At 57.8% G+C, this 24,038-nt stretch overlaps 8 protein-coding genes and 1 non-coding gene across 9 annotated transcripts; 5 read left to right on the top strand and 4 right to left on the bottom strand.

The window, feature by feature from the left end:
- The first annotated feature begins 4,894 nt into the window (after window positions 1-4,894).
- PLICBS_r0003 lies at window positions 4,895-5,014 on the top strand. The gene has a single exon (XR_010602334.1). It is a non-coding gene; the product is annotated as a 5S ribosomal RNA (ribosomal RNA).
- Window positions 5,015-6,139: 1,125 nt separating this feature from the next.
- PLICBS_001418 (uncharacterized protein) lies at window positions 6,140-6,979 on the top strand (the record flags this gene model as incomplete). Its single annotated transcript, XM_018317517.1, has 1 exon — window positions 6,140-6,979. One exon carries the CDS (start codon window positions 6,140-6,142, stop codon window positions 6,977-6,979), a length of 840 nt encoding a protein of 279 aa, XP_018183042.1.
- Window positions 6,980-7,133: 154 nt separating this feature from the next.
- PLICBS_001417 (uncharacterized protein) lies at window positions 7,134-8,345 on the bottom strand (the record flags this gene model as incomplete). The annotated part of the gene is made up of 1 exon (XM_018317518.1): window positions 7,134-8,345. One exon carries the CDS (start codon window positions 8,343-8,345, stop codon window positions 7,134-7,136), a length of 1,212 nt encoding a protein of 403 aa, XP_018183043.1.
- Window positions 8,346-10,476: 2,131 nt separating this feature from the next.
- PLICBS_001416 (uncharacterized protein) lies at window positions 10,477-12,276 on the bottom strand (the record flags this gene model as incomplete). The annotated part of the gene is made up of 3 exons (XM_018317520.2): window positions 10,477-11,419; window positions 11,473-11,907; window positions 11,966-12,276. The coding sequence occupies 3 exons, from the start codon at window positions 12,274-12,276 to the stop codon at window positions 10,477-10,479; spliced, it is 1,689 nt and encodes a 562-aa protein (XP_018183045.1).
- A 961-nt stretch (window positions 12,277-13,237) lies between these two features.
- On the bottom strand, window positions 13,238-14,522 carry PLICBS_001415 (uncharacterized protein; the record flags this gene model as incomplete). The annotated part of the gene is made up of 3 exons (XM_018317521.2): window positions 13,238-14,328; window positions 14,385-14,454; window positions 14,520-14,522. 3 exons carry the CDS (start codon window positions 14,520-14,522, stop codon window positions 13,238-13,240), a joined length of 1,164 nt encoding a protein of 387 aa, XP_018183046.2.
- An 884-nt stretch (window positions 14,523-15,406) lies between these two features.
- On the top strand, window positions 15,407-16,655 carry PLICBS_001414 (uncharacterized protein; the record flags this gene model as incomplete). The annotated part of the gene is made up of 3 exons (XM_065599820.1): window positions 15,407-16,162; window positions 16,233-16,463; window positions 16,533-16,655. 3 exons carry the CDS (start codon window positions 15,407-15,409, stop codon window positions 16,653-16,655), a joined length of 1,110 nt encoding a protein of 369 aa, XP_065455892.1.
- A 746-nt stretch (window positions 16,656-17,401) lies between these two features.
- Window positions 17,402-19,303, top strand: PLICBS_001413 (uncharacterized protein; the record flags this gene model as incomplete). The annotated part of the gene is made up of 3 exons (XM_065599819.1): window positions 17,402-17,576; window positions 17,631-18,656; window positions 18,726-19,303. 3 exons carry the CDS (start codon window positions 17,402-17,404, stop codon window positions 19,301-19,303), a joined length of 1,779 nt encoding a protein of 592 aa, XP_065455891.1.
- Window positions 19,304-20,532: 1,229 nt separating this feature from the next.
- On the top strand, window positions 20,533-22,620 carry PLICBS_001412 (uncharacterized protein; the record flags this gene model as incomplete). The annotated part of the gene is made up of 5 exons (XM_018317524.2): window positions 20,533-21,329; window positions 21,390-21,812; window positions 21,871-22,103; window positions 22,153-22,353; window positions 22,406-22,620. The coding sequence occupies 5 exons, from the start codon at window positions 20,533-20,535 to the stop codon at window positions 22,618-22,620; spliced, it is 1,869 nt and encodes a 622-aa protein (XP_018183049.2).
- A 167-nt stretch (window positions 22,621-22,787) lies between these two features.
- Window positions 22,788-23,955, bottom strand: PLICBS_001411 (ATP synthase complex assembly protein atp12; the record flags this gene model as incomplete). Its single annotated transcript, XM_018317525.2, has 2 exons — window positions 22,788-23,587; window positions 23,655-23,955. 2 exons carry the CDS (start codon window positions 23,953-23,955, stop codon window positions 22,788-22,790), a joined length of 1,101 nt encoding a protein of 366 aa, XP_018183050.2.
- Between the last annotated feature and the right edge of the window lie 83 nt (window positions 23,956-24,038).

Here is a 24,038-nt window from a genome sequence, read left to right as displayed (position 1 = left end):
CAGCTTTGCCCCGTTGGGCGCACCATGGCACTGCAGACAGCGGCATGAGCGGGCGGCTTCAGCCTAGGGGGGGCCATTGGGAGGGATGGGAGGGGTGCATGGGGAGGAAGTATCTCCAGTGGCGCATCCGCATGTCTCTCATCATTCTTTCTCCGGCTGTTGCCTCTTGGTAAGTGACCGGCGACGGCGGCGGTGGTCGTCACAATTGGCCTGCGCTGCACCCTGACGATCATTCTCCGGCGGCAGCTCGACTGCGCTGATGCCAGATCCGGCACCCTTCCGAGCGTCCCTGGCGAGAGCCGCGGCGCCGTTTGCCTACGTACGTGCCACGAGTTTGCACACGGGGCGGCACAGCACCCAACGACGCTTCGATGGTTTGTCCCGAGTTCGCCACTGATGATGCGGCACACGGAGGTAGCGCTGGCCCCAGCTTTTGGCCCAGCTCCACCACCAAGGCTCGGCACCACGGGGTCTCCGCTCTGCCAGCGATCATCTCGCACGGGACGGACAGACTCGTCGGGGAAGAAGCAAGCCTTGCCAAGGCGCTGGGCCGATGGAGGTCAGCAACGGGGGCGTCGCGAGGTGACCGCCAGAACAGAAATCTTCAGCACCCGCTGGCCCTTGCATCCCGCCGGGAGCGACTCGGCGGGACGAGTACGCCTGAAGGCTGCGTATAATTAGAATGCGCGGGCTAGCTGGCTCGCTCGCGTTGGGCAAACATGGCATTCTCGGGGCGGGGGAGAGCTGCCCGTACCGGCTTGGGGAGGTGTGTGCTGGCCGTCCAGCTGGCTGCGCTCGCTGAGAGAGCAAGCGTTATTCTTAGCGCCGGCGAGCCGTGGTCAAACATGAGCCTCAATGCAAAGCCGAGCCGCTAAGTGGCAGCCCGAGTGGCTCCCCTTTGTGGGGTCTCCATGGAAGTTCATCCTGTGTGGGCGTTGCGCCGCCGGACTCAGCAGGGGGGCCCGTCGCCTGTGGCAGGGTTGTTACCGCTCCGAAAGGCGTGGTGGCCGCACAGGGCCTTGATGGAGTCGATGACGCCGAGCCCAGCGGAGCGGTTGTCAGTGGTCCCTCGCCGTCACTGCCCAGGTGGTTTGGTTGGCGGGCAGGACACCTCATGCAGGCACCGGGACGACAGCGCCCCGACGCCGCCTCACGTCAACTGGCAGGCAGTGGCTGACTTCTGAGTCGTGACTGGGCACAGGCAGCCGTGGCGGTCCTTGGCAGGCAAAGCAAAGCCCTCTCCAGCGCCCGGGCGGGCCGCGTGTACAAGCACCCTCCCCTCCCAGCTGAAGGAGGGAGGCCTGTCGCGATCCTCCACTGGCCCCCGACTCGCCCTCGAATGTGGTGTGCATTCTTGCCGCAGGGCTTTGGATGAGCAGAGCATCTCGCCAGTTTGTCGGCCTCTCGGACGCGACGTATCGTTTGTCGCCTCATCCCCGTCGCAAAAGACACTCACGCTCCGTTTTTTAACTTTTGCGTCCGATCGGGCCGGTCGGCACCCCGTGAAGAACCTCGCGCCTGGTCCTCGACGTGACCAATTCTCTTGGCGAGGCAGTGTGCGCGCGCTGCGCCTCGTTGGTGGTGCGCGCCGGCACCGCGCATAGGTCCAGTCGTACGAGGAGGAGCCACCACCACTACGCAGTCCAAAGGTGGTGGCAAACCCTCAACCAAGCCTCCAGACAAAGGCTGGCTATTGCTTTCAGCTCGTCGCTTGGCAGGCAACATATTCGCTGGAATTGTAGGACCGCCGCCTCACAGAGCCGCCTCATCTGTGTTATCTGGCCTCGGAGAGCCCATTGCACCGAAGGGCGGGTAGGTTCTCAGCCGCCCCAGGCAGCCTGTCCGCCGCGGGGCTTGCATCAAGGATGCCAGAAGCAAACGCGCGACCACAAACCTTCATTGAATAACGCATTTTGACGTGCAAGGTAGCCCTGGGAACAATGTCCTATTAACCCCGGAGCCGCCTGGGCAGACCCATCCTGTCTTAATTTGGCGTCTCCAGGTTTGGGGATGTGCTTTCTGGTCATGCATGGTCCTGCCAAGAACTCATCTCTTTTCGAGATCTAAGCGACCCGTCACGAGGAATCTTTACCCGTGCATTGGTCCGCACCGCTTGGGACCCTTGCAACGTAAATGTTGATCAGTACCACGCTTCACGCGTCAGTTGGAAGACATGACAACGCATCACACTTCACCAGTGGCCGCAAACGAGTCTACTTCGTAATATGCTGCGCAAAAGGTTCTTTTTGCTCTATCGGACACGCATCAACGAGTGCCGGTTGCATGGCTCCCGATCGCAAGACTGGCCCCTTGCTCCACCTCAATGTGAGTGAGCAATGCGCGGGGGCCGTGACGAACAATCGTCACTGCATTTCTTATCACAATCCTGAGGGCCGTGCCGCAGCCGCACTCTCGTGAACAGTCCGGTTGAAACGAGGTTAGGGTAGAGGGGTGCCGTGATCTTTGCAGCAAGACCAGCACGTGTCCTAGTGGAAAGTCTGTCAGCAGAGCACTCCGGAGTCTTTCATGACTTGATTTGAGCATTCTATTCGGCACATACCCAACGAGTCGCAGTCTATGTTTTGCATATCCTGTCAGCATGACAGCCACGGAGCGCACAGACACAGGCGGCATGGACGTACCATTCCCGGACGACAATACCGCCGTTCAGGGGAACAAGTCAACTCGCATACCCCGTAAGGTGGCGGCGATGGGACCGCGACGGCAACGGCGCCAAGCACCACAAGTGCGACAGTAGTCTTCATCTTGAAGAGCGGGCACAAGTATCTTCGGGTAGGGCGACTAAGGCAGCCAAGTAAGTGAGTATCAAGCTTCCTTTACTTGATGAGTGAGTGAGGTGAGGGTCGAGCATGGTCCTCAAGCAGCAGGGCACGGCCGCGCTTTATAGACGGCGGGATGAAGCAGGATTCAGTCTGACTTGCGAAATCCACTTCCCCGGTCTATGCAGAAGCAGCTCATGCGGGCGCAAAGGAGCCGTGCCAAGAAGTTCAGCTCCGCGTGCCTCCTCGACGGAGTATTCGTTACTTCATTGAGATCGTTTGCATTGTTGCAAACGTAGCTTCAGACCCTCGGTCTCCAAGTCCGCACCTGTGTTCTCCTTCTCGCGAAAAACTCTAATTCTCTATACGCTATCGAGTAGCGAGCCCAGGGTCGTGGTTGTGACATGGCACAGGCGCAACGATATCCCCTTGGGTGTCCTTGAGGCGGGTTTCTCCACATCGCCCAGCCTTTGCATTGATGCCATGTCGAACCTCCATCTTGTCGGCCCATGGGCAGTTGCTGTAGTGAATTGTCTCGATACAGCACCACGCAATCACATGTCTGTGAAAGAAGACGAGACTCGGGTTGCGAGCCCCCATCATGCGCAACTTGCCGAGTTGTCCTGTTGTGGCCATATGGACCTTCCCAGGGATCACACACAACCCTAAACGTGCCTGGCTTTGACGACAAGGCTCAGCATGTAGAAGCCCCTCAGATTGGGCTTGACATCCTACGAGCCTTGCTCCAATGGGGCGTACTCCCGAGGACGAACTTGCGTAACATGCATGTATCTGCCTGGTATCCTTGGCGTCTCCTTCACAAGCCCGTACCTTTCAATGTGTTCCTTCATCCCTTCCCTTGTATATTTGATCCTGAAATGCTTCGTTTCCTCGCATTTCTCGTCCTCGCAGCCAAGGCAAAAATATCCCCAGTCAACCTGCAAGCCAGAATCAAAGAGGTACGGTGCCGTAATGATGGGCATGAAACGAAGGGGTTCCCTGGTGGTCTTGTCTACCTTTGAATGACCAGATCCCGCACCCTGGACCACTGCCCGTCGATCGAAGAATTCAAGCCGCTTCTGCACTAAATTGCCCCCTTCACCGGCCCAGGCAGGCTAAGGACACGGGGTGGGTTTGCGGCACGCAAGCGTTGGCGACTAGTAGTGGCTCTATGCTGTCGCGACTTGTCGGGGCTGTAGAAGCTCGATGCGCGGCCAATCGTGAGGGGGAAGTATTCCGGCCGCCGGGTGAAACAGAGGTAGCAAACTCGACGGCAGTCTATGAGGTAGAGATGGTCGCCGAAGCGTTCGCAAGTGGAGCATCGCGTCGTGCTGAGGGTTTTGTACAACGTGTGGCAATCAAAAGCGTCTGCCTGGATGCTAATGATTGCGCGAATGATGTTAGGACAGTGCCGGAAGATGGTAGCGTACTGACGGATCGAGTCGACAATCTCCATCGCGCGGCGGTTAACGCGGCGAAAACATGTCAACGATGGGAGATCCAAGTACAGCAGGACCTGTGTGAGCAATTCTGCCGGGAGCTGATCGAGTTGGCCGACGGCATAGTGCGGTGCGATGGACGCGTCGACCCATCGTCCATTGTCAAGCGGACATCGTGTCACCAGCTGCGCGTCGTCCAAAGTGTTGTCGCGGATGTTCTGCTTCGTGTAGGTCGTGGAATCGAGTACATCAGAAAACTGTCTTTCCATCACATTGCGTTTTGCTCGATATTACGCTCTAGGAGTGGAGGTCTAGGTGGACAAGTTTATGGGAGAGGGTATCCGGCGATTCTAGAGTGAGATTGGGACCAGAGGTCAGAATCGGTGAGATCTCGAGACGGTCTGGCCGGGCTATCGCCGTCCGGAACAGAGACGGGTAGCACGAGGGCGCGAAGAGGGTGCCCGAGACGCGGGACTTCGGCAAAAGGTCGGGACAGGTTCATCTAGTGAGCAAGAAACCTTGTCTGCTCTCCCGCAGGTAAGCTGGTAAGGGGCAGATTACATGTAGTAGCTGGGTCGGTAACGACCAGCGAATACCGGCTGTTGTATGTTTATTTTTGCTCTTCTCATGGTCAAGAATGCATGGATATAAGTCGATTTGCTTCGTGTATCAAGTACATACGACCATAGCCATAAGAGAATTCGGGATCCCGTCCGCTCTCCCATAGACAAGCTTATGAGCGGCAGATTAGTAGTTGGGTCGGTGACGACCAGCGAACACCGGCTGTTGTATGTCTTTCATTTTTATTTTTATTTTTGCTCTTCGTCAACATCGAAAATCCTCACGAAGATGGATGCGATATCTCTTTTTTTGGTGTTGCAGTTGAATTGGTGTGGCATATTTGCGGTGTTGATGCACCTGCTGCGGCCCATTATGCGACCCGGTAAGGGTTCAGAGTACTAGGGCCATGGGCTGGGCGGCTTCTGGCGCGAGGCGTCATCGGCCACCCGCGGCGCCCTTGACGTCCAGTTGACATGAGCATATCCATCCTAGTCAATCTATCATTTGGTCGCCGGAAGAGACCTCCAGACTTGGCTCCGATCGTGTGAATCCATACGAGCCCACAGGCTGGGGTTCGGTTCAATTCAATCATCGGGGAGAGCTTGGCGCGTCGTTGGCCTCGTCCGTTCACGCCTTCGGTCACGCCATGTTCGACAAGTCCAGCAAACCTACCCGAGAGACCCGAGACGTTTCAATCGGCGAACTGGTCGCATCGCATGCCCGAGTTGATTCTCTTTGTGCGTGCTGCGGAACACGACTACCACCTACCGACTCCGCCGAGCGTGCGTTTACCGGAACAGGTAAAAGAACCCCATGGCGCTAGGCACAGCCTCTGGTATATTTTATATCTGGCCGTGATATGTTCTACATTGGGATGGGTGGCTGGCCTGAGGAATCAATACAGCTTCTTAAGCCGCTCTCCGCGTCAGAAATAGACGGTCTCCTCCACCTCAGTTCCTCTCATGATTCATTTCAGACGCAGTCAATCCGTCTTGTGCAATTGACATCTCACGGCGCCACCGCTGATTCGTCATGGCTCATATCCGGCTCGCTTCACAAGCATTCCACCGGCCGGCAGAATGGGTGCGACACGCCCGCACCGTCCTCGCTTGGCCTGGTGGTGAAACCGTTTACTACAAAGAATTCCCTGGCGCGCTCGCATCCGCAACAAAGGAGGTGTCCGCCATTGCTGCCGCTGTCGCGCAGTTCGAACCTGTGACATTGGTCGTGGATCGAACCCGCCTGGAAGAGGCCCGGAGCCGGTTCGCTCCTGGGACGACGAGACACAAAGTTAGCCTGCATCCAATTGACGGAAAACAGCTTGATTTGTGGATGCGAGATATCGCACCAACCTTCACAATGAAAACAGGCCCGAAAGGACCGAGCAGCGGTATCCTCTGCGGCGTGGACTTCAACTTCAATGGCTGGGGTAACAAGTTTCGGACAGAGACGTCTGTTGGCCTTGGGACAGAGACATGTGTCGGACTTGCGCGCACACTGCTGAAAGATCTCAAGATTGAGCGTATCGAGTCCTCGCTCGTCACTGAAGGCGGCGCCATTGAGGTCGACGGTGAAGGCACAATGGTTGCCACCGAGAGCTCCATCATCAACGATAATCGCAATCCCGGAATGAGTCGAGAGGATATCGAAGCGGAGTTTGCTCGAACTTTGGGCATCGAGAAGTTCATATGGATCCCAGGCGTCCATGGTGTGGAGGTGACTGACTGCCACATCGATGCATTCGTTCGCTTCGCGCGCCCTGGCGTCGTTCTCTTGAGCAAGCCGAGCTCGGAGGAGAGCAGAAATGCAAACAGCGTCTGGGTGCGAGCATACAAAGAAGCGGTCGATGTACTTTCGGGAACCAAAGATGCCAAAGGCCGTTCGCTCGAGGTCATCGAGATATCTGAGCCCAACGTCTCGGAGGTCGCTATGGATGAAGAGTTTTTGAAGGCGATCGCGTCGAGCGAATTACCCCCGCCGGCATTTAACTACGCCAACTACCTGATGGTCAACGGAGGGCTAATCTTCCCTCAATTTGGCGACAAAAGATCCGACGCGGCGGCTTTGAAGACGGTTCAGCGGTTGTTTGGTAGCGAGAGAGATGTCGTGACGGTACCGTTACAAGAGCTGCCTCTGATGGGCGGGGGGATACACTGCGCGACACAACAAATTCCCTTGTCGATCTCGGTTTCGCCATAGTGTGTCGCCACTAGGTCTTGTCCAGAATAGCTGCATTTAATAGATCATCGCCTCTCCCTGGGTGCCTTTCGGATCGATTCTTGTCCTGACGGTTCCAGTATCGCTAGCCTCACGCCTCGAGGCCGTCGAGATCCGGATGAGTAGCTCAAATATGTCATTCCGTGCCGTTGACTGTAGCCAGCATGCCACCAGGTTCGTTCTCATGGTCGATCGCCTGCCGCATGGACATGGCCGTCTCGTCAAATAGAACGCCACGGACCGCGTTGTCTCGCAGATATGTCTGAGTAAGAGCTATCGGATTTTGGAAAGCATCTGTTCCATCTGACTCCGGCGCATCGGAGAGGAGAACCTGGATCTGATTCTCTGGGTCGAGCCTACTCCACCCGTGTGCAAAAGATTGCAACGTTGGATGCAAGCCGCCGCAGTCGACTAGAACGATGGTGAAGCTCTTCTCAGCTCGATCCCTCTTCGAGGGGTCAATGTCCTTGATCTTGGACCGCGAGTTGAACCATGCCCTCTTGATGTCCACAGTACTGTATGCCATGTCTTCTTCTGTTATGTCGTTCATGTCTGCTCGTGCGAAGATAGCAACTTCCAGACTGGGGTGAAGAACCATGCCGTCCCACACTGGCTGCTGAGATCCGATATCGGGGTTGTATATGCAGAGGCGTCGCAGCTTTTTCCAGCAGTGCAGCCAGACCAGTGGCTCTCCATGCCCCAAAGAATAGGCGTTCAGGAACAACTCGTCCTGGACAGACGTGAACTCTTCCAGGTTCACCAGCGCTTGAAATGCTGATCGCAGAACCGGCCGCACGCGGTAGCGATCCTGATCAGGGTACAGCGAGCGCAATGGCATGTCTATGGTGAGGCGGCGAAGGTACGGAGCGAGAGCCCTGAAGATGTCTCGCACGGCAAGCGCAGTCGGAAGATCCAGCGGAGAAGGAGCGGTAAGCTCCCAAGAATGGTCCGAAGAGGTCTCATCGCCTGCGTCTCGTTGGATGATGGACCTACTACGTTCGCGCGGCTCATCGGAGAAGGGGGCAAGGAACATCTGCGTGATCTGCGTCAAGTGATGGACGCGGGCCATGGACCCTGAGTGGTCAAACAAAGGCCCGCCCAAGTATCGGGCGAACCGCCTGGCCCTGTCGTTCGACTCAATGTACACGCAGTGCTGCCGAAGCCTCTTAGATGCCACTGGGTAGGTTGCACGACAGACGCGGGACAGACTGAGGAGCGTCTTGGTCACATCGTCGGAGGGCGGTACAATGGTGTTGGGGTTTGAAGGGGCCACGGAATCAACGATGTGAAGGACGAGCTCGACCGGGAGTCTTGGCGCTGTCGCCGCGGCTTTGGCCTGGGCGTCCATGCCGCCGAGTTCGGATACTACGCAACTCGAAGCCAAAGGATTGGTGAAGTTAGGCTTGGGGGTTGAGATGAAAGATGGTCGGAGAAAATGAGAGGGCAGATTCGAAGGCCAAGCACAGGCACAGGTGGAAGGATGATGAGGGGCACCTGCCAAACGAAACAGGTCCGCAGCCTCAGCTCCACCAATACCGCAGCCCGCGCAAGCACCTGATCCAGTGATCCCCGGCACATGGATTGTGCAACCTCAGCTACTCAATGTCGTACATGTTGGCTCTGCATTCATTCTCCCATCGTCGCATACCTTGACTTGACGACATCGACATCTGCTTCGCGCGCAGCGGAGCTCCCAGAGATGGATGCCGCATCCATTGGACCGCTCCGCCATTAGACGTCGCTCTGGCCGCGGACCACGATAAGCTTTGTCCAGCTTTTCGACTTCGATTCAATCTCCACATCTCGCCGAGGATGTGTTGTTTTGTTGAGTCCAGACGCTTTTGCAATTAAGCAGAGGCGATCAGATGGACGCAGCAATGCAGAAACGCGAAGTCCGTTAGAGGATGCACCCGAGCTGACATGGGTCAGCAGCGGCCTCGGCCGTCGAGTCACGCTCGCCCTTCCGAAAAATCCGGTGCCATGATCTCGTCAGCCAACCTCAGCCTGCTCCATAGTTCACCCATGCAACCCTTTGGGTGGTAAAAATCGACAATGGAGCGAAAGCATGTCGCTGTGATCGGGCAAGTATTCATCTGTCGCCTGTTGGTCGTGCCAGCAGGTCCTGGGGCTGACCAGAATCTAGGGCAGGAGTCTTGGGCCTCACCACGGCCTTGGAGCTTGCCAAGCAAGGCCATGGGGTTACAGTACTTGCAAAGGATCTGCCGGGCGACTGGACGATCGACTATGCCTCTCCCAAAGCCGGCGCCCACTTCCGGCCGACATCGGTGACAAATGCCCGGGAGGCATTCGAAAACACGCTCATGCATGAGACATACGCAAAGCTCGGCGAGATATGCAGAACCGAAAGCACTTCTGGTGTTGAGTTTGTGCCTGCCGTTGAGTATTTCGACACAGAACTGTGCCCAAGGGATCTTGAAATGTTTTCGGCGTGGCCTCAGTTTCGTGTGCTTGACCCGTCTGAGCTTCCCCAAAGCTCCACCATCAAGTCTGGCTTGACGTACTCAGCCTGGGTTCTGAACTCCCCAGTGTACCTGGTTTGGCTGCAAAGAAGGGCCGAGGCACATGGTGCTGTGTTCTTCCGCGAGCAGTTGACATCGGTAGAGGAAGCTTTCTTCCTTGCCGCGAACCATAACCCTACTCTGCCTCCACCTTGCGCGGTTGTCAATGCTAGCGGGATGGGATTCGGCGACCCTAAATGCTTCCCGTCGCGCGGACAGTTTATACTCATATCCAACGAGTACGACCGCACTATCTCGCACCATTCGGCAGACGGAAATGCCACAGTTATAATTCCCCGTCCCCTGGGGGGCGGGACCGTGATTGGGGGTACTAAGGAACCGCACAATTGGTACGACCACAGGGATCGCGTCGCTTTTGCTTGCGACATTGACTGACACGTTTTCGCAGGTCGCCTCTCAATTCTGACGCTGCAGTCGAGGAGATCCTGCGGCGTGTATCGTCGCTCTGTCCCGATTTACTCCAGCCAATTCCTGGATCACCCGATGCCGCTCCAGCATTGGACTGCCAGGAGGCTTACATTGGACGTCGCCCCATGCGCAAGGGTGGGCTTCGCCTTGAGACAGAATTCATCGACCTCGTAACGACTGGTCGAACTGGGCTTGATACCGAAACGAGCAGGCTGCCACTCGTCCATTGCTACGGTGCAGGGCCTAGCGGATACAAGATCAGCTGGGGTGCCGCTCAAAGAGTGACAGAAATGGTAAATTCTCTCTAGTTAACTTGACGAGTCTGAACGAACAGTTATTTGATAGATTGAAATGCTACATGAAGAGATCTAGCGATACACGACGATTCTATGGATCTTTTTGGCATCATCCGTGGGCACCTTTCGCGACGCTGACCTATTTTTGTCGACCGCTATCATGTTCTGGGCCAAAACATCTTTACCGCTTTCATCTTCATCATACCGCCGACCTCCTTGGCCGATGACTGCATCTCTATGGTTGTGCGCTGCCGACAACCTCGAATTCGAACTTGACGTTTTCCCAGCCTGGCCGCCGCCTGATTACCAGGTTCATTCCCTCCCCTTGCTTGTCCGGCTTGGAAGCCCCGCCCATGATGGTAGTCGTAGCCATCTCGGGGAGCTTGACCGGAGCGCCGTTACCATCGGAAGACATGTCGAAAGCCAGGATCAGGGCGGCAGCAGTACCAAGAATCTCCGCAAAGGCAAAGTTGCGGCCAGGGCAGAGGTGCTTGCCACCGCCAAATGGGATGTATGAGTTGCGCTTGTTCTTCTCAGCTTGCGCGGAGAGCTTGGCCTGGCGACCAACAAAACGGTCGGCCTCATACTCGGCCGCGTTGGCGCCCCAGACTTCCTCCGTTCGGTGCGTGAATCCGGCCGGGATCTGCACGTCGGAGCCCTTTTTGAGCAAGAACGAATCGCCTTTACCATTGGAGATGACCGTCTCTTCCATGACGCGACGGACGCAAAGTGCGTGGTTCGAGAGGCGGATAGATTCACGGTAGCAGCTGACGAGGAGGGGACACGTCTCATCGAACTTTGTGATGTTAATCGTGACAATGTTGCTGCCCTCCTTGCGCTGAGCAAGGGGTTCGAGCTCGGTGCGGAGGCGCTCGACGACGTCGAAGCGAGTGAAGACATTGGCGACCATCCAGAAAGTGGTAGGGACAGTGTTTCCCGTGGCGAGCTGCAGCAGGCTGGCCTCGAACCGGCCAATCTCGCTGTCGGGCAAGCCGTACTTGCGCAAAACGGCGGCGCGGGCGCTGGTGACGGCGGCAGCAGACTCGTGGTGGTCGCCGCGGTCAGCATAGTAGTCGCCCAACGCCTTTTGCAACTTTTCGCGAGAGCGGAAGGCGTCTGCATTGGTCACTGAGTGCCAAGGGGTAATGAGCATCTTCGGGATTGCGTTCTCCCAACACCTGTGCAACACGATTAGTGCTGTTAAGGCCATTGAAGGGCATAAGTCACACACCAAAGGTCGTCCACGAGCTTCCCATCGTGCAGCAGGGGATTCTTATCACCCATGAGCGCCGTGGTGGTGGCCATAGTCATGAGCTCCCTGAGCCAGAGGTAGAAGTTGTCGACAGGGATCTTGCGGGTACCCTTCATGGCGTCGAGACGAGACGAAATGTAGTTGAGCGCATTGGCGTTCATGCGATGCAGGGGCTCGCCGCGCACGGTGAAGTGCAGGGCGTCAAAGAACTCGATGACGAGCTCAGGCTTCTCGCGGAATGCCCGATACGAATCCTCCTTCATGCCCAGCATGGTCTGGAGGAAGTCGACGGCAAAGGGCTCAAAGGAGAGCGTCTTCTGGCGCAAAGCGGATTGGACGAGGGCCGGGTCCCATATGGCGTACGTCTTGCCGCCGAGAATGGGGAGTGTGGCGATGGCGGCGCCCGTCTTCTTGCTGGGATCTCTTTAGTGCCAAGGTGCTTCCATCGTATTTCTGGTATAAGAATACTAACTGCAAGCTTGTGTAGTATTCGGCCTGGTTTCGAATCATGCCCACAAGGTGTCCGATGAACGGTATCCGAGGCAGCATGACCGGTGGTTCCTTGGCGTCAAGCTCGGGAATGGACTTGCGGTAGAGGTACACGAGAATGGTTACGAGGAGCGTCGAGACGGTGTAGCGGATTGGCGCCTCCTGGAAGCCGGCGACGGCGGCTGCGAGGACGCCTCCCGCATCGCGTGTGGACGTGCCGTTGGCGGCGGACACGACATTCTCCACGACTGCCATGGGAGAGTTGAGGATGGGGTTCTGGACGGCGGCCGCCATGGGTGCGAATCAGTGTCGACGCTGGCGCAGACGGTATCTGGTATCGTCAGACAATCGACTTACGCAGTCTTTGATGTATTTTTGTCAGAAACAAAACCTTGTGGAATTCTAGATTCACGCTTGGGAGCTGCTCTCCCCTGAATGATATATGACCACGTTTTGTTTCTCTCTTTATGGGGCATGGCGACGAAGGTCGTCGCGCCGCGAGGTCGCAGCCCCGAGTTCCGAGCGGACACGGAAGGGCCTCCGGCGGGAGCCCAGCCGGTCGAACCACTGCCGGAGATGTGGCCGCATGGGCTTGACTTGGTCTATGATGGTTTGAGAAGCTGCGCTGTCAGCACTACTGCCGTTTTATCCTGTCTAGGTGCGGTTCCGTCTGCAAGATGTCGACTGTGCTCTCCTGTGAGAGACGGCAGGCTCCGGCAGCGCGCTGAGTTACGGCCCCCAAGATGTACTGACTACTCTCAATTGCAGCATAAGTGCAAATATCAGTTGTTTTGAGTCTTCGGGGTCATAATGTCTACCAAAGCGTCCTTCATCCACGTTGAGGCACGTTCAATTGGGCTCCGTCGAGCGATCGCGCAGAAAAGACGACCTCGACCTTGTGTGACAAGGCACACGCAATTGGGTATGCTTGACATCTCATTGGTCCCAACTATTTATCGTAATCCTCTGCAAAAGGCGCCGTTGAAGTGGCGTTTAACGAACAAGCTCCTCAGCTGCCAGCCGCCCACCGTGTAAGTGGGAGAACCTCCGACAGCCACCGGAGGTGCCGGCCCTCCTCCGCCTGCACGTCGCGAAATGGCACGACATGACCCATCGCTCGACGACATTTGAAACGCAGGACACAAATACAGCTTTCAAGCTACCAGCGGTCGACGCGGTACTGGCTTGCCGTCCCCGGCCCAGATCCCGCCCCCATCGATTGATGACTATGCGAAAACGAATCCATCAGACCATCTCAGTTTACAGAGATGACAGACTTGTACCAATCCTTCATCCGCCTCGTCGCATCGCCCACGCTGCCCACCTCGCCCTCGAGCAGGATCCAGTCGTGCGCCTCTCCTTCCGTCTCCTCCAGCCGGATGTCGCTCATCACGCCCAGGGTTCGAAGCACCTTGACGAACTTGATGCCGTGGTCGGCAAGAACCTCGCGCTTGCCGACCGTCACGTAGATGCGCGCCACTACGTCGTCGATGCCCTTGAACCACGAAGTGTCGACGTCCATCGGCGTCGCCCACGGGTTCTTCCCCCTGCATGCCTGCTTGAAGCCCTCGACGCCGCCGAAGTACTCGGTACCGAGCCGCTGCACAACCTTGCTTGAGATCATGTCGTTGTAATCGTTGGCGACAAAGGATGGACTTCGCGTGTCGACGCTTAGCCACGGCGAGACGAGGAAAGCCCCTCCAAGTGGCTCTGTGAGCTCAATGCGCCGCGCGCCCGGGTTAGGATGGAGCAAGTGGCCGATGAGCTGCGCCGTGAGGTTCCCTCCCGCCGAGTCGCCGCCGATGGAAATGTCGGCAGGGTCTATGCCCGAGTCAAGCAGCGAGCCGAGCGTAGCGGCAGCCTGGCGCAGCTGCGTGGGAAAGACGCCGCCGGGGCACATGGTGTACTGCAGGAAGGCGACGGCAACCTCGACGCCGACCTCGGCGCCCGTCCGGACGTACGAGTTCCAGCACCACTCGAAGTGGCCGGGCAGGGCCGTGGCGACGTAGCCGCCGCCATGGAAGAAGATGACAAACTTCTTGGCCTTGTGGCGGTTGCCGATCCAGAGCACGGCAGAGTCGTCGTCGGCGCTCAAGGGCTCGATGTCACGCACCACACGCGCCGCATCGGCGGACGACGCGCGGACGGCCTTGGATTTGGCCTTTTTGGTCACCCAGCCCTGGTAGCTCTGACGGGTGGTGGGCGTCAGGTACTGGATCTGGCGGCCGGAGAGTGTGAGGAATATCATGCGCACGGCGGCGCACATGAAGTAGAAGCGCACGCGGAAACGGTTGCGAAGGGAGAAGTAGATAAGGTATGTCGTGTAAAGGGCAAGACGGAAGGGCACTTTGCTTGTCAGATATCATGCGGTGCAACGAGAGAATGTCTCATGGGAGTAATACCCAGAGTCGTCAGCTTTGCCGCCAGGCCCAGGCGCTCTCCTATGGAGAGACGCGGCTTGGGAGGGAACGTCTGAGCGAAAGTTAGCCTTTGTGATGCTCATGAACAGCCGAATACTTCGCATCCGCAGAACCTACCATCTTCGAGGTGAGTTATGTCAACAACTTGGCTTTTCTCTCTGCTGGGATTGAGGAGAGCAAGTTTGCACCTCGGCCACAAGCTGTGAACAGGGACAGAGAGACGTGGGACTGTAATTACACATGCTGCGGCGGACGGCCAAGCCCAGCCCAGCATCAACACCAACACAGAGTATGAACGCCGCGAGCCTAATGCACGAACCCAAGTCCGTTGCAGATGTGGCTTTCCCCCCTCAGCTGCCCTTTCGCGTCCACCCCCGGAAATGGTCGACAGGGATTTCTCGTCATCGGCTGGGCAGGGTCGGCCGCAGACCTTCATCACATCCTGGAAGCTGGGGACGGCCAACGGGATGGTCCCGATGCCCGACTGCAGCCAGCCGTCCAACGCGGTGCCGCTACCACAAGCTCTCCGCGAGGTGCGGGGGGCCTGGTCAGGGAGCCGAGGCCCTGCAGCTGGGGAGGGCAGGCCGCAGAACTAAAACAATCCGAGCACCAAATGCAACTGGAGAAACGCGGGGAGTGGCGCGGCCCCATATGCGTTTTGGGACCCCGTTCGGGAGGGCCCTGTCCAAGCCCGCTTTGGACCCTGTCCTGCCTCCCTGGCCTGTGGTCTGCTAATGTAGGAGAGAGAGTATCCATCCAACTTTAACGTGCTGGCATTTTAGCCAAGGTGCTGGTCATACGACTCTGAACCTTATGGCCGACAGAGAGCAAGTCGGAGCTTCCCAGCCGGAACGGCGCCGTTGGGCTAAAGCTTAGACCGACGCGGCCCTGGCTTGCCATATATGGACTTGAAGCGCAGTGCCAGCTGAGCAGAGTAGCCGTCCGGGCCGCTGAGGTGCCAAGAGTCGCGCGTCTCACCAACAACATCGTGCGAGGTTCCCGTCATGGGGGCCTTCACCACCCGCGAGGGCGTCACCATCGACGCCGTTGCGGCGACCGCCCGCCGCTGGCTGCTCAACCCCAAGGCGACGCTCCTCCTGGCCCTCGGCCTGCGCTGGGAGCCCATCTTCTCCCGCCTCGTCGCCCACGTGCCCGTCGCCCGGGTCGAGAAGCTGCGCGCCCGCGCCTCGATGCTCGCCGCCGTGGCCCTCGCGCTCGCGTTCAACGACTTCCTCAACCGCAAGCTCGCCAATAATTGGGTCTCGGACACGCGCTGGGATTGGGACCACGAGATCGTCGTCGTCACGGGCGGCAGCAGCGGCCTCGGCGCCAGCATCACGCAGCGCCTGCTCGCGCGCAACGCCCGGACGCGGATCGTCGTCATCGACTTCCAACCCCTGCGCTGGACGCCTCCGCGCGGCTCGCGACTCAGGTACTACCAGTGCGACCTGAGCGACTCGACGGCCCTTCGGGCGACCTGCGCTCGCATCAAGGACGAGGTTGGCCACCCGAGCGTGCTGTTCAACAATGCGGGCCTGGCGCGCGGGTACACCGTTATGGAAGGGCGGCACGCCGATGTCGAGGTGACGATGAAGACGAACCTCATCGCGCCCTTCCTGTTGGTCAAGGAGTTTTTGCCCGAGATGGTCAGGCGAGACCACGGGCACATCATCAACACGGGCTCGATGAGCTCTGTGGTACCGCCGCCCAACATAGTCGACTACGCCGCAACCAAGGCCGGACTGACGGCGCTACACGAGGTGCGCATGTCTCGTCACTCCTGTCCTGGCCGACGCATAATGTAACCTTCCAAGCGCTGACTTGTGCCAGGGACTGCAACTGGAACTCAAATACTCGCACCACGCGCCGAGGGTGCGCCTCACACTGGGCATCTTCAGCTACATCCAGACGCCCATCATCTCGGGCACGACGAACCAGCCCAACTTTCTCTTCCCGCTGCTTGATGTAGAGAGCGTGAGCGAGCGGCTGGTGGACACGGTGTACAGCGGACTAGGCGCCACCATCTACATGCCCGGGATAATGCGCTTCATCACGTCGTTGGTAAGCCAACCTTAAACTCTGACCTGGTGAGCAGAATGCTCGGCTGAGCGGATGCTGACCTCCGAACAGAAAGGAGGACCAGAATGGCTATTCCGGCTGGCGAGGGAGCGGTCCGTGCATTCGGACCTGGATTTCACGGGGAGGCAGGACGTGGACAGCAAGGGAGCGCTTCGCAGGGTCCATGCGAGATGACCGGCGGTGCCCGTGGTGAATCTCATCCCTACTACAAAATAGCTACGAAGTAGTATGTATAGCTAAGCCGATACGATTCAAAGTCGTCGGCTACGCCTCATGACAGCAAGTGATGTACAGGTACCCTTCTACTTGAGAACTGATGACATGAACGTGTCTTCTTCCGCCTGTGCGATGTCTCGCACAAAGTACCTCCGGTCCTCTTGTAACACGTCGTGATGCACTCCCAACATCCATGCAGCGGGCAACTGCCCGCAGATCGGTGATACGGCATGCTTCCAGACAGGTGACACCCGGGTGGGTATTCCCCTAGTCACGGACGGGCAAACTCGCCCCCCTGCACCGCGCAGACAGTGGGCCCAGGATCTGAGCTTGTTGCTCCTGGGCGGCAACTACTACTCTCTAGACGCCCACCCAGGAATCAAATCCGGTAGCTGAAATTTGGTTGCATGGTGCTCGTTCGCCGGTGCGGAGAACTAGGCGCCACGCTCGAACCAAGTTGCTCTCCCCTCTTTGACAACGGGCCGAGCCGAGGTACAACACCGTGATATGCATGTTATACCCCCCTCCCGACCTGCCTGGGCCATGCTCTTGCAACTGTCGAACAAATTAACTTTTTGCATTTGCCAGGTTCTGAATCTACCAATCGCCAGGAGTTGGCCCCTTCGGTGTTCGTCCCTGTCAGATCGCCACCCATCGGCAAATTTCCCAACTGCATAGTTGAACCGCACGCACAAGGTTGAGCCATGGCCCAGGGCGAGAAGCAGCGTGCGGGTTATAGCCAGTTCGCCTGCATCGGCAGCGGCTTCTCTGCCATTGGTCTCGGGGCGACGCTGAAGCGATGGTATGGCATCACAGACGTTCGCTTTTTTGAGCGCCACGATCAACTCGGCGGGACATGGTTTGCAAACCAATACCCAGGTAAGCTCGGTGTCCCCAATTTCCTCCACAGGGTCATGCGTATTGACATGACAGGCTGCGCGTGCGACGTCCCTAGCATTCTCTACAGCTTCTCCTTTGCGCCAAACCCCAAATGGACGCGAATTCTCGCCTCAGCCCAGGAGCTGTGGGAGTACCTGTACAAGGTTGCCAACGACTATGACCTGCCTTCCAAGATGAGGTTTGGGGTCGAAGTCGTCCGTTGCGAATGGATCGAGAGCACTAAGCGCTGGCGACTGGAGATTCGGAACCTCGAGGACGGAGCCATTTTCTTTCACGAATGCCAGTTCCTCTTCAGCGGCACCGGCATCTTGGTCACGCCGCGTGAGCCTGATATGCCCGGCATCGAGACGTTCAAGGGTCCCGTTTTCCACGCCGCGCGATGGCGCAAGGATGTCTCCTTAAAGGACAAGAATGTGGCTCTCATCGGCAACGGCTGCACCGCGTCCCAGATTGTACCAAAAGTCGTCGGTGAAACGCGCCACTTGACGCAGTACATCCGATCCAAGCACTGGATCATCCCTCCCATCGACGTGCCGCACACCAAGACCATCAGCTGGCTGTTCCAGTATGTACCCGGGCTGATGGCGTTTGTGCGCTTCTGCGTCTTCCTCTACGCGGAAAACGACATGCGCGGCTTCTACATGACCAGGGCGGGCGAGCGGTACCGCAAGAGCCGCGAGCGCAATGCCACACGGTACATCCGCAAGACCGCCCCGGAGCGCTACCATGACCTGCTGATACCCGACTTTGAGATTGGCTGCAAGAGGAGGATCTTTGACCCGGGCTATTGCGAGGCGCTGCACGCGACCAACCTGGACGTGCTCGACGATCCCATTGAGGAGGTGCTGCCAGACGCGATCCGCACCAAGGGCGGCAAGGTCACCAAGGCTGACGTTATTGTTCTTGCCAACGGCTATTCGACAAACCAGTTCATGAGCGGCATCGAGGTTGTGGGCAGGAACGGCGTGACGATAGACAAGCACTGGGAGAAGTTTGACGGCCCCGAGGCGTACAACTGCATTGCTCTAAACGAGTTTCCGAATTTCTTCATGATCTTGGGTAAGTTTCCCCTGCTTACTGCACTGCATCTTTCACGCATGTACTGGAAGAAGCTGACTAGATGTCAAGGCCCAAATACCGCCACTGGACACACGTCCACAATCATGGCCGCCGAAAACGGCATCAACTACGCCCTCCGCGTCATCAAGCCCGTGCTCGACGGCTACGCTGACACCGTCGAAGTCAAGTCCGAAGCCGAGGAGCGCTACTCTCGCCAGCTCCAGGAGGACCTGCACAAGACGGTATGGTGGGGAGGCTGCGTGAGCTGGTACAACGTGGCCGGCCGCAGCGGGAAGAAATGGAACTCGATGACCTACCCGCACTCTCAGGCGCACTACTGGTACAAGTGCCTGTTTCCGACGTACGAGGACTGGAGCTACACGGTATGTCAGGCCTCGGGCGGCTGGCCTTGGTTTCACCAGATTGATGACGGATCAATACTAATTGTCCTTAAACAGATGACTCCAGGCGCTGCGCGGCGAAAGTTCCTGCGACGCGCACTCAAGATTGTCCTTTGGATGGGTGTTCTTGTCTCCGCGCTCGGCGTGGGTGCGTCTCTTCGCAAGAACAGCCATGGTCTGAACCAATATCTGCCCCATTTGCTACAGGCGTATCAGGCAGTGCGGACGCGGCTCCCTTTCTGGTGAGAAGAAGGCGAGGCTTGCATTGTCTAGACATAACGTCAGGATGTACAATACAGTTCTCTTCTTGTTCATGGTGGTCAATCCCATGAAACCAGATGCATATTGTTTCTCGCGTATCTACCAGACCGCCCCCGCTTTCTGACTTACACGATCCAGTCATCTACAAGCGTATTGAGACATGGCGCTTTGGGATTGTTCGTCAAAGTAACTTGCATAACTGCTACAGCGGGAAACGCTATCGGCCGTTGACTGTAACCCCTCCAACTTTGGTGCCGTTGGACAGCTGGCGCATGGCATCTTGCTTCTGATCACATGGGCCGGACCACGGAATAGCGCCGGAGCGGCGGTTCGGAGCAACTCCGTGTCTCCAACGATCGCCGGCACCCCACTCCGGCCCCAGATTCAGCTGTCCACCCCCTGCCACCAACCCCAGCTCGGGTCGGCGCTAGGAGCCGTGGCACCTGCCAGGCACTAGCGAAGCCTCTGGTGCGGGTTGGCGTCAAGTCCGAACGACCGACTCTGAATCCAAAGATTCGGAAACCATCCCGGTGGTTTTCGCGGCAGATGCGGTCTTGTAGCTCACCGAAGTGTCGGGACAGTCCCGGCGCATCTGTGGCACGACTTGAAGTCACTCGCAAAAACCATCCATTTCCAACATGATTGCCCAGGCCAACGGCAAGCAGAAGCGTCGCAAGATCTCACTGGCCTGCGAACCATGTCGTGAGCGCAAATCCCGGTGTGACGGCGTGAAGCCGATATGCTCAACGTGTCGCCGGCGGTCGCTCGGTCTGGAGCGCTGTGTGTACAAGTTGGAGAACGCGCGGACGGCCAGCACCGATGAGTATGTTTGCAGTTGCGGCGGCATGCCCGGCCATGTTGGTGCTAACTCGCTTCAACTCAGATACATCAAAGTTTTGCATGATCGCATACGTCGATTAGAACGGGCTTGTATAGACGCAGATGTGCCTCTGCCGTCTCTAGATCAAGAGCAGCTGCCTGACGCTGGCGCCGGTCCACATGCTGCGTCTCCATGTCCGGGAGAATGTGGTCACGACTTACCCAAGCACAGTGCTCCGGGCTGGACAAAACCTGCAACACCGTTCTCGGAACGTGGTGGTACTCCAGGGCCAGTCGACTACAGGAAAATAACGCCGGGGCGGGCGAGCATCTCCCTCAACTCACCCAACAGCCTCGGCCAGCCGGACAATGGCCAGGGCCAGCCAGACGCCGACATGGCGCCCCAGGCTGCTCCCAGCAGCGTGTCCGCCATGGGGACGGTCATGACCGAGGACAACGTGAGCAGTTCTGAGGACTTTTACGGGAGCTCTTCCACGGCGTCATTCCTCAAGGAGGCATTCGACTCGATGAGAGACAAGGAGACCTCCGCGCCGTGTCTGCCCCGAGACTACACCCTCCAGGCTTCCCGGGATGTTGGCCGCGACTGGCGCCGCGATGCCTCGTACTACGTTCCTTCACATAAGTTCGCCCTTCCCCCACGCGAACTGGCCGACCACCTTATGGACTGCTTTCGCAAAAAGGTGTACTACATGTACCCTTTCTTCCACCTACCGTCCTTTGAGAATGCCTATCGTAGCCTGTGGCAGGCGAGTTCAGAACCTCGCGAGCCGTCCATCCCAGGCCTCGGACTGGGATGCTACCCAGAGGCTGACGCCAACACCATATCCTTCCACTGTGCCCTTAACGCCATCTTCTCGCTGTCGTGCCACTACTCGGATCTGGGGCCCGCCGACAGGCTGGCCGCGTCGCACACCTTCTTCATGCGCACCAAGGCCTTTGTGGGGCTCGACCTTCTCGAGTCGAACAATCTGAGCGTCGTTCAGACGCTGCTAATTCTGGCAATCGCGCTCCAGAGTACCCCGTATCCGAGTCGATGTTGGAACGCGACAGGCGTGGCGTGCAGGGTCGCTCAGGGGCTGGGACTGCACACAGAGCACCGACAAGACACGCGGCGGGACCTGGAAAAGGAAGTGCGCCGCAGGACGTGGTACGGATGTGTTACCATGGACATGTAAGAGCTCCATCCACAAAGACAGTGCGCGGCTGTGACATGGCTGACCGCATCTGACAGGCTCGTGAGCATGACATACGGGCGGCCGACCATGACAACGCACATATCCCTTCTCCCTCTTCCTACTGGCAACGAAAGCGACTCGCCAAACGAAAAGTCCCGCGCCGTGCAGAACCAGCAAGCAGTTCCGCGATTTCGGTTTTACCACGAGAGCGTCCGCTTGTGTCGCATCCTAGAGGAGATTCTGTCCAAGGTGTACCAGCCATGGATGAACCGTGAGGATCCAGGCTTCCCATTGCCATCATCAGCAGAGCAGCCTAAGTCCCACAACCTGGATACAATCTTCAAGCTGCATGAGAAGCTCTCTGAGTTTGAGGCATCCCTCCCTGATGATCTGTCATGGCACGAAGACGCCAAAATGAGCCCGGGGTCAGAGGAGGATCGCACGTTATTTACTGCGCAGAGGGAACTCCTTCACGCCCGGTAAGCCCTTTCACACAAGAGCTTCGCATGTCTATTCGGATATGACTGACTAGACCAGGTTCATTTATCTGCGCATCATGCTCCTCCGCCCTGTACTCACACAGCTCGCCGCCAAGGAGCGCCACAAGACAGCAGACAGGTCCACGTTCAAGCCCTTGTCGGATCCAATCTTGGCTGGGATGACCCTCCAATGCTCTCGCATGTGCGTAGAAGCCGCCATAGAGCTATTGCAACTCATTCACGGCACATACAACTCTCACACTACCGGCGCTTGGTGGTGGGATGTGCTCTGTAAGTTTTCTTTTCCCGATCACGACTGCGTTAAACTAACGCGCCGCAGACGCTTCGACCGCAGGAACAGTTCTTATCATCGCCAAAACCTGCCCGTTCCTCCTTCCTTCGCTCAGCCAGTCGCAGATGGCTCAGTCATGGGACGAGTGCCAGGACATACTCAAATGCGTCGCCTCATTCAACACCTGCGGCCAGCAGTCGCTCAAACTCCTGCAAACCATCTACACCAAGGTCTCAGCCAAACCGCTTCGTACGTTTACCATGCCTCACGCACGTTTCAGGGCTAACCAGGTCGCCGGCAGACAATCCGACGGGTCCCACGCAGGCAGCAAATGCAGGATCGCGAGGCGAGTATGGTGCTGCAGTCTTGGAGAACAGCGGCTACGATCTCAATGCCGAGTTTTGTCTTGAAGCAAGCCAAGAGCTTCAGGGATTGGAGAGCTTCGACACCATGGACTCGTTCTTTCAGTGGGAAAAGTCAACCTTTGATAACATGGGCACGGCAGCCTTCTTCTGAAAGGCCCAGATGCACGAGGCAGCCTCTTACGCGTCACGAGTTTCCACTTGAATATACCCAATGTGTGTCTTTGTGCCATAGAATACATGCCAGGGGTCTGTCTATGGATGCGACCCTTGGTCATACATGATTACAATATGTTTCGTACATGCAAACCCCCACCCAGTCTATGCAGAGTTGCCCGTTCCCGACACCAGCAACACAACGCTACCCAGCTGCCTCCGGACGTCCTCCTTGTTCACGTCGTGGGTGTCCTCCACCTCACCCCACTGCGTTGCTTGCCAATCCACCTCAAGGCTCACAGCCTTGGCGGCTTCCTCAATCCCAAACTTGTAGTCCGCGTTGAGCTCGCGCTTGCCGATAGGGCCTTCGCTCCACGCCGAGATGAAGCGAGCTGCAGCAACGAGGCTCTTGCCCGCGAACGTCGCCCGCTCCAGTCCGGCAATCTCCCACGGGCTGAGACCCTCGACCCAGCCCTGCACCACCTCTCGCACGCCCTCGGGCTGCTTTCGCGGGAGGATCTCGTGTCCGTCTAGAACAGGCTCGATGGTGATGCCAGGCCAGACATGCGTCGTCAGGAAGGAGACTGTTTCTTCCGCAACCTGCTTTTGTACATCTCGCAGCGATTCGCCAGCGTCGTTGCGGAGGTCATAGTCGCCGGCTGGCGGAGCCCAGCACAGCAGTGAGTCGGTGTCGAGGTATCGCATCACCGTAGTGGCGATTTCTTTCCGGCTCTTGGCGGTGCCTGGCGGGCTGGAGGCATCATCCTCGGCGATGTCGACCGCTCGGCAGACGAGGCTTGTAAGGGGTATCAAATGTTGTTTCGTCGCTTGCTGGGCCGAGGTCAAGACGTCCCACTCGAGCGCGATGGCGGCGGCCAGGTTCGGTTTCGAGGTGGGCAATCGGATGATCTCTTTTGTTTGAGGATGCCGCAATGGCCGCGAGTCTAAGAAAATTTGCAGCGAACCTTCGCCTCGTTTAGCATGTGTCCCGCGGGTGTCCAGGCCGAACGGCGCAGAGCCCGGGTTACTCACCGTCTACCTCCTGGATGCTAACATCCTTCCAAAATCTCTTCCGCAGGGTTGTCTGCTTCCCGTCCTTGGCATTTCGAATGACCTTGGCGGCTTTGAGCATCTCCGCCTGCTTCTTGCGGCGCTCGACTCGCTCGTTGATGTTTCGAGCCGCGGGCGTCGGCGGCTCCGGCGGCGGGCCAGTTCCGACAATCGGTGCGACATTGGCGGCCTTTGCGACGGTGCCATGGAATGGGCGCACAGTCGGCGTCCCCTTGATGGCCCGCGGTAGTAGTCGCAGGGGCAATTGATTTGGCGGCCTCATGGTTGCGGTTCAGGACCTGGGTTGAAGAATGGGCTTGAAGGAGAAAATTCGCGGTCAGCCGCGGTGTGGCAGCTCTTTAGGCG

Source organism: Purpureocillium lilacinum (genome assembly GCF_023168085.1).
Source record: "Purpureocillium lilacinum CBS 284.36 DNA, scaffold_1, whole genome shotgun sequence".
NCBI classification, from domain to species: Eukaryota; Fungi; Ascomycota; class Sordariomycetes; order Hypocreales; family Ophiocordycipitaceae; genus Purpureocillium; species Purpureocillium lilacinum.
Note: the sequence above shows the minus strand (reverse complement) of the source record. Positions and strands in the feature narration are given on the sequence as shown.